The 12,158-nt window shown below is 45.9% G+C and overlaps 1 protein-coding gene across 2 annotated transcripts in view; it reads right to left on the bottom strand.

Moving 5' to 3' along the window:
- LGMN (legumain) overlaps positions 1-11,920 on the bottom strand; it is a 37,221-nt gene extending 25,301 nt beyond the window's left edge. For both annotated transcript variants that reach the window (XM_082387209.1, XM_082387210.1), the window contains exons 1-2: positions 11,786-11,920; positions 1,363-1,529 (exon numbers count right to left, since the gene is read on the bottom strand). In XM_082387209.1, coding sequence (XP_082243335.1) covers positions 1,363-1,529; positions 11,786-11,909 — 291 coding nt within the window. In that variant the 5' untranslated portion in view covers positions 11,910-11,920. The remainder of the gene's footprint in view (positions 1-1,362; positions 1,530-11,785) is intronic.
- Positions 11,921-12,158: the final 238 nt, after the last annotated feature.

Here is a 12,158-nt window from a genome sequence, read left to right as displayed (position 1 = left end):
CTCACCACCGAACCACCCTCAATGACTTTTTAAATAACATCTTTATTAAGGTATAATTCACATACCATAAAAGTCAACTTTTTAAAATATACAATTCAGTGGTTTCTAGTATGTTCACAAAGTCATGCAACCATCACCACTATCAAATTCCAGAACATTTTCATCACCCCCAAAAGAGACCCCATACCCATTAGCAGTCATTCCCTCTGCCCAGACCTTGGCAACTACTAATCTACATTCTGTTTCTCTAGATTTCCCTATGCTAGACTTTCATATATAAATGGAATCCTATGGTCCTTTGTGACTGGCTTCTCTCCCTTAGCATAATGTTTTAAGGTTCAGCCATGTTGAAGCATGTATACAGTACCTTGTTGTTTTTTATGGCCAAATGTATGGATGGACTACATTTTGTTTATCCATTTATCAGTTGATGGACACTTGGACTGTTTCCACTTTTTGGTTAACGTGAACAAAACTGCTCTAATCATCTGAGTACAAGTTTTAGGGGGGACATATGTGTTTATTTACTTATTTTAGTATATACCTAAAGAGTGAAATGCTGGGTCATATGGTAACTGTGTGTTGAAACTTTCGAAGAACTGCCAGACTGTTTTCCGAAGCAGCTGCACCATTTTACATTCTCACCTGGAGGCCGCACTTTTAATGTATTTACGAATATAGATTCTTTCCGCTCTGATTTCTGCCAGGCTGATTTGCTGGGAATGCCAGGAAAGATGAGGAGAAAGGGGTAAGGGCAGAGCAGCAGGGCAGAGGCGTGGAGGGCAAAGAGGCCTCGCGATGCTTTGACCAGAGTCCCGTCTGCACCTCAACTTGCTGTGTGGCCTCGGGCGAGTCACCTCCTCTCTTCAAGTCTCAGTTTCCTTATTTATAAACTGAAGGCATTAGACCAGTGGGTCTCAACTGGGGACATTTGGCAAAGGCTGGAGACAACTTTGGTCGTGACAGTGGGTTGGGTGATGCCCTGGTATCTAGAGGGCAAAGGTCAAGGATGCTGGTAAACATCCTACAATGTGCAGGACAGCCCCCCCCCAACAATAAAGAATTACCTGGACCCAAGTGGCAATAGTGCCAAGGCTGAGAAACCCTGCATTAGACTGAGGTGACCCCAGATGGGCCACTTTGAGAAACTGCCAAAATGTTTTCCAAAATGGCTGTACCATTTTATAATCCACTCAGCAGTGTGGGAGAGTTCCCATTTCTCCATATCCTCACCAACACACTTATTTTTGCCAACCTGATAGGAACACAAATGGCTTTTTAAAAAGTCTGTTCTAGTAACAATGTCCAGGATCGTTTACAGAATGCCAGTGTCATAAAGGAAACAATTAGGCATTTTCTTACCTGGTGCCTATAATTATACCAGCCATTTGATCCCGCGACAATCACCACCCAGTGCTTGCCTCCGTCCTCAGGATCGTCCACAGGAATAGCACCAACTCCCAGGACCAAACTGAGCAACACAGCGACTTCCCAAATCATTCTGCGCCCTGGAATTCCACTGCAGAAACCTGGGAAGAAAAGGGCTGAGTCAAGCAAAAAAGGAATGACACGAACAGAAGAACATTACTGGCCCCTAAGAAAAGATCACAGCAAATGGGTCAAAAAGATAAGACGATTTAGTCATCAGACACAACATGCTGAGGATAAAAATGATGACAGAGCAGAATTTTATTCTTAGCTCTGTGGCCCTTTTCCCCGGGTGGAGCAGGGGACTGCCCATAGCTCCCAACCTTCACTGTGGGTTGAAGTTATGAGTATAAATCAAAGAATAGTGAGAAAGCTCTTGGGACAACCTTTTAAAGTTTCTGTCACAACTTGGAATATGGCAGACAAAATTCATCAACAAACTTGACTGTGTTGGAAAAACGCCTGCCACATACTATGAACTGTTTGTAAGAAAATAGACATATAATGTGTGCATAGCAAAATGTGGAAGGCAGACAAAATTTAACAGCAGTTATTCTTGGGTGGTAGGTGGAATTAAGGATGATCTTTATTTCTGTCTCTTTTACTACAATTAATATATATTAATTATACAATAAAGTTTGTAAAAATTCAGCATACATTCAATATAAACACGGGGGGGAGCAATTTATGTTTGTGAGTTATCTGGATAAGCTATAGTCTAACACTGGCAGCCCAAATGAATGTCTTTGCATATCACTTACAACCCATGTACATTATTCTGTACAAGAGGCAGGGCAAATATTTTAATCCTTGTTTTACAGGATGGGGAGGTTGAAGCATGAGAGAAGTGACTTGCCCAATATCTATAGACAGTCAGCTCTGGGCAGAGAGCAGAACCAATGCCTTCTGAATCCCTGGTCCAGCCTTTCTGCTACATGGTTCTGCATCTCAAGACTTTATTCTTAATGAAGTACATGCCCAATTTTATACTTCATTGCCAAAACTTTAAAGGGCTTTAAAGCACAAAAGGCAAGACTGAGGCCACTTTGCATTACTCAGACAAGTATGTTATCTTACTGCCCTGTGTCCTGACTATGTTATTTTAAAAAACAGCCTTCCTGTGACAGAAGCCAGGCCTGTCACTCTGAGACAAGAGGAAAAACAGTCTTTGAGCATCTCAGTCTGCTCTGAGATATAGGGACTCAGAGCAGAACAAAGTCTAGGAGGCTATCCTCTGCCTCCGATGCCTTTTGACAAAACAGCGCTCATTCGCTCATTCACTAATTTATTCACTCATTCATTCACCCACTCGGCCAGAGTCTCCTGAACTCCAACCCTGCCAAACAAAGCGCTGGGTGCCGGGAACGCAGCAGGGACAGGACAAAGCCTCTGTCCTCACGGATCGCACAGCCAGCTAAGGCATGAACCACGTCTAAGCCTAAGAAACCATCCTCAGCAACTGTGCCTGACACTGTGCTGAAACTCAAAATGATGGATTTCCCCCCAAGTGAAAAAACAGGAAGCCCTGAGTCTGGTAAAAGTTTGAAAAAGTAAAAGCACCTTGGGCCGGCGCTTCTCCAACTTGACTGTACGCCGAGATCACCTGGGGGGCTTGTTAGAAGGCAGATTCTGATTCAGTAGGCCTGGGCAGGGCCTGAGACTCTGCATTTCTGACAAGCTCTGGGTGATGCCCAGGACAACACTTGGACTCACAGCAGGCCTCTTCCTTAACCCTGGCAGGCTCTAGTCGGCTCCGCCCAGAAGCCTGGCATCCCCATCAAGAAACCACACTACTCTATCCCCCGGATAACTCCTCCCAAGAACTCCGTTCTTAATGTGTAAGAATTAAGAATCTGAGTTGGTGCTAGATCCAGGTTTCTTTAGCTCCACCGCAAGGTCATGGATGCACGGGTTACTACAATAACGTGCCCCAGGTTTGTTTTCAAGATTGTCTTGAAACGGTCAAGGTGCGTAACAGATGAGGGCAGTGGACTGCCCAGGCTGCCCCAACGCTGGAACCTGCTGGTCTGTTAATACGTTAGCGTGTATCGGAGGATGCTCTCCCAAGTCCACTCGACCTGCCCAGGGCTCACCATGGGGCAATAAAAGGTGAAGTTATACAAATGTATGAAGCAGCAGCAGTGAGGTCAGGCAAGAGACAGCCAAACTTCCGTCCCCAGAGCTCTGCAGTGGCCTCCACACGGGAGGGGAGGTGTGCCAGTGACTGCTGAGGTCCTCCAACCAGCAGCCTCCTGGCTGCAGCCAAGCCTCCCAGGAAGCCGTCCCATGGGGTAGGGGTCGGCAAACTTTTTCTGTAAAGGGTTGGAAAGTAAGTGTTTTCAGCTTTGCAGGTCACACCACTTCCATCACAACTCTTCAATTACCACGGTATCACGAAAGCAGCCAGAGACAATACGGAAACCAGTAGACATGGCTACGTTCCGATAAAACTGAAACAACAGTGAGCCAGAATGTGCTCTCAGCCCACGTGACTGGTACAGCCTGGGGTTTTTATCATCTTTCATCGACAATCATGAAACAGGCTCTCTGGTTTGCACACCACTCTCTTCTGAGTTTTGATCATGCGACTTAATCCCGAAGGGGCTCATTCCTCTGGAGACACTGGTGTGTGACTTTTTCCCCTCTTTTTTTTTTTTCTGTGCCTCACAGCATGCAGGATCTTAGTTCCCCTGACCAGGGACCGAACTCATGGCCCCTGCAGTGGAAGCGTGGATCCTTAACCACTGGACCACCAGGGAAGTCCCCCCGCTTCATATTTAAATAAAATACTAAAATTGAATGGTTGCCTGACTGTGGACAACAGAATAGACATCACCAGCTCAACTGCCTAAATTAGTAAACAAAAAACACCACCAGGTTATTTTTACAAGTTCCAGTTTACCTTTCATTCTTCTACTAAAATACTAGCAAGTTACTCCTCGGTGAGGCAAAGTACCTTATTCATACACAAGTGATATTTTCATGGTTAACATCTGGCAATGGTTCCTGTCTATCTTCTTTTTTTTTCTTCTTATAAACACAGAGTTGTGGTTCCTTGAACACAATGCCAAGTTAAAAGCCTCAGAGGGACTTCGCTGGTGGTGCAGTGGTAAAGAATCCGCCTGCCAATGCAGGCGACACGGGTTCAAGCCCTGGTCAAGGAAGATCCCACATGTCGCGGAGCAACTAAGCCCGTGCGCCACAACTACCGAGCCTGTGCTCTAGAGCCCACGCACCACAACTACTGAGCCCGCGTGCCACAACTACTGAAGCCCGCACGCCTAGAGCCCGCGCTGCAACAAGAGAAGCCACCGCAGTGAGAATCCCACACACCGTAATGAAGAGTAGCCCCTGCTCACTGCAACTGGAGAAAGCCTGCGTGCAGCAACGAACACCCAATGCAGCCAAAAATAAATAAATTAAATAAATAAAGTTTTTAAATAAATAAATAAATAAATAAATAAAAGCCTCACAGTGTGACACTGATTGGGAAATGCCACTTAAAAAAACATACTAATGCTATTCTGGGAAACATATTGGGGCCTGGGGCAAAGGAAAGATGTGAAAGTAATATAATCCTTCCACTGCCCTCAGCAATGAACACATCTCAAAGCAGCAGGTCTCAGACGGCAACTTCCTGGTCAGCAATATTCTTGACAAAGTCAAAACATGAAAACAAAGTCATAGTCTTGCAGCATACCTATTATTCTTGTTTCATCAGAGTGAAAAGTTCAAGAAGAAAATGTAAATGATCCCTGCCAAACTAGCCCTTGGTGACTGCTATTTTTGCTCGTGGTCCTCCATGGCACCAGTCACACAGGCGTTGTCATCTACTTCTTCCTGTCTACCCACCCATCCATCCAACAAACATGGCCTGAGCACCCACCAGGTGCTCACAGGCACTGAACAGGGCGCCAAACAGATGAAACCCTTCGCAGAGCTGACATTCTAGCTGGAAGAGACAGACCATTCAAACGCACAGGTTGTCCGGTGGTGATGAGTGCTGGGGAAGAAATAAAGGTGGGGGAGGCAGTCCCAGTGGGAGTGGCAGGTATCATTTTCAAAAGGGGAAGATTTTAAGAAGGTAAGGGAGCCTGCCTGTGTGTAGCAGCAAAACCCTGGAAGCAACATAAATGGTCATCTACAGGAGCCTGTCTAGTTAAATCATGATACATCCTTATAATGGGATACGGTGATGCCTTTAAAAGAGGAAGGCAGTTTTTAACGTGCCAAGCGTGGAAAGACCTCCAAGGGGATGGTTAGGGGTATGTGTTTAGTCTGCTAACTGTTTGCAGGGAGAAAATGACCCAGGTAGTTTTTGCTCTAACCAGGGGCGGGACGGAAGTCTCCCCAAGAGTGCTCTGTGTTGCTGCACACGGTGCGAGAGTGGGATATGTATGTGTCTATGAGCCATGCAGTGTGTGAGGCACTTTACCATCCTCACAACAGCCTGTGAGCAGTCTCATTAATCCCTTCAGCTGAGACGGACTCGCAGAGGCGGAGAAACTAGGTAGAAAGTGGCACTGCTGGGTGACACACAGATCTCATTCCAAAGGTTGCTTCTTCCACTACACCACCTCGCTTGTCACAAAAAAGCACTGTTTATGTGAACATCTGGGAGACCCTGCAACCACAGATGGCAGCGCTATACCCCACACCCCAGGGCCTCCAAGTTTCCCCCAGTAGCAGGATTCCCACAGTGCTCTTCACCACCCTACTATTTTAAATTTATTTATTTATTTATTTTTGGCTGTGTTGGGTCTTCGTTTCTGTTCGAGGGCTTTCTCCAGTTGTGGCGAGCGGGAGCCACTCTTCATCGCGGCGTGCAGGCCTCTCACCGTCGCAGCCTCTCCCGTTGTGGAGCACAGGCTCCAGATGCGCAGGCTCAGCAGTTGTGGCTCAGGGGCTTAGTTGCTCCATGGCATGTGGGATCCTCCCAGACCAGGGCTCGAACCCGTGTCCCCTGCATTGGCAGGCAGACTCTCAACCACTGCGCCACCAGGGAAGCCCCCACCCTACTATTTTAAAGCGCTTGTTGGTAATCGGTTATAAAGAGCTCTTAGAAGAAGAATCCATCAAAGGAGAACCTGAACCACACAAAGTCAAAGTCAATGGACAAGCCTTTACAAATGAATTTCAGCAGCCTCCAAGGACAGGTCCTCACTGGTTCCACTGGTCCTGCGACCCTCTCAGGCTACAGGGCTACATGAGGTCAGTGATTCAATTGAAGGACTCCACTTGACTTCAGGAAGTGTACCATCAAGTGGGGTTTATCCATTTGGGAGGTTTGGGGCAGAATGCCCATTCTAGATCAACTGTTACCAGCAATGCAAGTAATAGGCTACCGTTAGAGGACCATCTAAATAGCAGAATCAAGTTCAACTCCATGTCTGACACCAAAGCCCACACCTTAACCACCATGATGACCTCCCACCATCAGCCCTGTACTTGCTACTTGCAAGAGACAGCGAACCATCAAAGCCAGGAGAAGCAGCTGGGCAGACAATGTTATCTGTGAAGAGCCTTCCAAACCTACAGGTTTTTGATCCTGCTATCTGTTCCCTGGGGGCTTACAACAAAATCATCATGCAAGTGGTCCCTGGCGGACAACATGCAAGAGAGACAAGGACAGATGACAAGGACCCCTCCTTCACCAAACTTAAGTCAAGCTCCTCTGAGCCCTCTTCCTGACTAGACCTTGGCCTGCTGAGCCCAGGTTTAGCAAGAATCCTGCAAGAATCTCCCATCTTTGACATCTAATCAAGCTCCTCTTAGTAATTTTTCAGCCACTGACCCTCCCACTCTGCCTACTGGTGATAAGTCTCAGCTGTCCTTGATGTATTTGGAGTTGAACTCAGTTCTATACTGAAGTGTCTCTCTTCTAATGCAACAGCTGGAATAAAACCCATCTTGCCATTTTTTAACAAATGTCAGCTGCAATTACTCTTTAATATCGGACAGGCAGTTACTAAGTCAAGGGAGACCCTCTCTGGGCCTTAATTGTCCATCTGTGAAATGAGACAGTAGAACTAAATTATTAAGGGCCCATTCAGTTCTCAAATCCTTTGATTTCCTGTTTCAAGAGTGAAATAAATAAAAAAATAATCCAAATAGGTCTTATCTCAAATCTCAAACAAAATACGGATTTTGTTCAAGTTAGTTAATCAAACTTTTTTCCATAGGGAAAATTTCTGATTCAGTGGCAAAGCAGATTCTAGATTAGAGCATGTCCTTCAAGGTTATCTAATTCTGATTCTATGGAAATTTTTTTCACAACTCTGTAAACCATGGATACTAGCAATGCTAGTAATTCATGTCTAAAGACATGCAAATGAATTTTATCAAGTGAAGGTTCAAGTGACTCCCCTAGTGAAAGAAAGAAGCCAGGCTTCACAACACACATTTCAGTATTTCTAATCTACAAATGTACTTTGGAATCTCCTTTGAACTGGTTGTAATACCTCACTGAGTCTCCTCATTAATAAGTTAAATAGGGTTTCCCTGGTGGCGCAGTGGTTGAGAATCTGCCTGCCAATGCAAGGGACACAAGTTCGAGCCCTGGTCTGGGAAGATTCCACATGCCGCGGAGCAGCTGGGCCCGTGAGCCACAATTACTGAGTCTGCGCATCTGGAGCCTGTGCTCCGCAACAAGAGAGGCCGCGATAATGAGAGGCCCACGCACCGCGATGAAGAGTGGCCCCCACTTGCCACAACTAGAGAAAGCCCTCACACAGAAACGAAGACCCAACACAGCCATAAATAAATAAAAAAGAAAAAGAAAAATAAAAAAAGAAAAGAAAAAATATTTTAAAAATAAGTTAAATACAATCTTTAACATTTGTTCATTTTTATATCTGTACAGAATTATGACTCTACTTTTTAAAAATTATTTTTTAACATTACAAAAGGTACTAGCAGCTATATCATATTTCAAAATGGATATAGTCAAGAAAGCATTATTTATTATTTATTTATTTTTATTTTTTACATCAAGGATTTTTTTTTTGACATCTTTATTGGAGTATAATTGCTTTACAATGTTGTGTTAGTTTCTGCTGTATAACAAAGTGAAGCAGCTATCCGTATACATATATCCCCATATGCCCTCCCTCTTGCGTTTCCCTCCCACCCTCCCTATCCCACCCCTCTAGGTGGTCACAAAGCACGGAGCTGATCTCCCTGCGCTATGCCACTGCTTCCCGCTAGCTATCTATTTTACATTTGGTAGTGTATATATGTCAATGCCACTCTCTCACTTCATCCCAGCTTACCCTTCCCCCTCCCTACATTTTTTAAATCTACTAATGATTAGAATTAGGAATCTAGCAAAGTAAAATTTTACCAATGGTTAATGGTTTTTCCACAGTTTTATTTTCACTGCTTTTATTGGCACTTGAATTCCTTTTTTTGAATTTCTTCCAAATTACTATATTTTGAAACCTGGGATTAATAATAGTTTGTAGTCTTTTCCCAAAATCAATGAACATGACTTTTATAGCTAGACGTTAAGTTCAATTTTGCTATAATTTATATTTTACAAAATTGAAGGATACACATTAAACTACAGAAATGTACAAAGTATAACATAAAATACCTGTTACCATCATCCAGATCATCAACTGTTAATATTCTGTAAATCCGTTAACCCTCTTTCCCCATAAACAAAACATTACAGAGAAAATAGTCCCCCATGTCCTGTCCCATTCTCCCCATACCACAAGGTAACCACTACTGTAAGTTATTTCGTTCCAATAAATTTATTATACTTTAAAAAATATATATCCACTTTATTAACATTCCCCTACTAACAGACATTTAGGCTGTTTCAATTTTTTTACTATTACAAACAATGTTGCAAAAATATTCTTATACTCATCTCCTTGTATACAGATGTCTCTTTCTGTAAGGTACTTTAGGAGTAGAACCACTGAGTCTTAAGATATACCTATTTTGGGGCTTCCCTGGTGGCGCAGTGGTTAAGAATCCACCTGCCAATGCAGGCGACACAAGTTCGAGCCCTGGTCTGGGAAGATCCCACATGCCGCGGAGCAACTAAGCTCGTGCACCACAACTACTGAGCCTGCGCTCTAGAGCCCGTGAGCCACAACTATCGAGCCTGCATGCTGCAACTACTGAAGCCTGCACACCTAGAGCCCGTGCTCCACACAAGAGAAGCCACCGCAGTGAGAAGCCCGCTCACCACAACGAAGAGTAGCCCCCGCTCGCCGCAACTAGAGAAAGCCTGCGTGCAGCAACGAAAACCCAACGCAGCCAAAAATAAAATTAAAAAAAAAAAGATATACCTATTTTTCTAGCAGCTGTACTGTTCTAAGATACTCTTCCAAATTTCTATCATCTCTTGAGAGTATCAAACTTCATAATTCTTAATCTGATAGATATAAAGTGATCTAATTATGGGGTTTAATTTGTGTCTCCTGGATTACAGGAAAATTCAAGTCTTATATGTTTAACCATTCAGATTTCAACATCCTCGACATATGTGATAATTTCCCCATCCTAAACTGGGATTCGAATTTTGGTCTACAAAGCAACGTCTGCAGTTTAAGGGGGAAAAAAATGCTGGTAATTTCCTTAAAAGATAGTCATAGGTGGAAAACTCAAGAGACAGAATTCACTTCAGTATATTTTTACTGAACAATACTGGGTATGGTGTTCACCTCCTTAACAGTTCACAACCCTTTTCTCATCTTCTCTCCCTTCCCACTGCAACTGTCTTTAAAACCCTCAGCAGGGCTTCCCTGGTGGCGCAGTGGTTGAGAATCTGCCTGCCAATGCAGGGGACACGGGTTCGAGCCCTGGTCTGGGAAGATCCCACATGCCGCGGAGCAACTGGGCCCGTGAGCCACAATTACTGAGCCTGCACGTCTGGAGCCTGTGCTCCGCAACGAGAGAGGCCGCGATAGTGAGAGGCCCGCGCACCGCGATGAAGAGTGGCCCCCGCTTGCCGCAACTAGAGAAAGCCCTCGCACAGAAACGAAGACCCAACACAGCCTAAATAAATAAATAAATACTTTAAAGAAAACCCTCAGCAATTCTCCTGGGAATTACTGCAATGAGCTCCCTGGTGTGGCCTCTCTCCAACACTTTTCCACATTAGAGAGTATCTAAGATACACATCTACTAAATTCGGCTTCCGGGGCTTTCAGGACAAAATCCAAATCTCTTACAGCAGCACAGGAGGTCCTGCAAGATGTGCCTCTCTGTTCTCCACTATCCACATGAAATCCCTTGCTCCAACCAGGCTCCGGGACTCCAGGTCCAAAATTGGTGCTCTTTCCCTGCCTTCATCATGCTGTTTTCCAGGTGAAAAGCTCTTCTCCTTCATCTCATCAGCTCCTGCCCGTCCCTCAAACTCCATTCAATCATTCCCTTCTCTGCGAAGTTCTATCTCTTCCCACAAGTCAGGGTTAGATGCTGCCCCTGGAACACTGGAATGGTTCATGGTAGACTGCCTCTCCCCTTCACGAAATAATCCCTGCTCAAAAAGCGTAGTAAGGCTCAATATATGTTTGCTAACTAATGCAGCCCTGGAGTAAAGAAAGCGGGGCTACTCCACTCACTACGTACCACAGGGCAACTCTCAAATCCCGGGCATTTATTTTCACCTCTCAAACGAAGCACATGACGCAAAGTTCCTTCTCCCAGCCCCCAGATTCTGCAATTCTTGGCACTGAATAACACATGTGGGTATAACCTCAACTCTAATAGTTAGGAGCAGGGGACCAAATCCAGATAACCTTCACTTCCATGGCTGATGTGAATCATCCTGTAACTCCCACCAGCTCAAGCCTCTGAGAAGCAGAGCTTTCCTGATTTCTCAGAAGGGATGTTTTTATACGTTTGGGTATATTAGTTGTGGTGGTTAACATAACCCCTTCCCCCTTGGACTACTGAGAACTAACTGCAAACGGGTGCAATCCTCTGCATGACAAGCCTCAACAGCTTGACCTGTTTGTAGACTGTGAATTTGGGAACCAGGCCCCAGACACCACCCGGCACTCTCCGGCTATGAGACCTTAGTAAATGTGCCCTCGTCTTGGGTCTGTTTCTCTGTGAGCTCGGAGGAGCCTGGGTTTCCAGCCAGAGCACGCGCAACAGAAGGAGTCCCACCCTGCCAACCGACAACCCCACAGCACGGCAGGCTGAGAGGTCGCAGGGTTTCCCTCGGGATTCATCGTTTGCCGAAACTCCCTTTCGCTGGGTGAGAAATGGATTACTCAGAAAAGGCCGGGGAAACTGAAAATCCCGGCCTTGAAGCCAAGAGCTGCGGCAGATGGGCGACCCTAGTCCGGGGCTTGGGACCCAGTCCCAGTCCCCTGCCAGGAATCACGGTTACCTGGGGTGGGACCGTGGGAACTCCTCGCGACGCGCCGCCTCCAACCAGCCACCTTCCGACAGCCGCCCTGCAGTGATTGCAGAGCAGTGTCCTCCCTCCCCGCTTTGAGGGTCTGCTGCGCCATGGTGATTGGCGGAGCTTCGGGGCGGGGCGTCTTCGAAAGCCAATGGGAGGCGGGAAAGAGGCCGGAGAGTCGCAGGGACTACGAGTCCCAGCGTGCACCCGCCGGGCCTTCTGAGCTCTGAGGCTCAAGAAAACCATGGAGGCGGGTACGCAGTGAGCTAGGGCTGGGTGGGTGGGTGGGGACGGGGGTCCTGGAGTGCGTGGGAACAGGGGGCACAGTGATTCCACCCAAGGATCAAAGCCAGCGCGC

Source organism: Balaenoptera borealis (assembly GCF_965194805.1).
Source record: "Balaenoptera borealis genome assembly, chromosome: 3".
Taxonomy (NCBI): domain Eukaryota; kingdom Metazoa; phylum Chordata; class Mammalia; order Artiodactyla; family Balaenopteridae; genus Balaenoptera; species Balaenoptera borealis.
The sequence above is the reverse complement of the archived record's forward strand: the minus strand, read 5'-3'. Positions and strand labels throughout refer to the sequence as shown.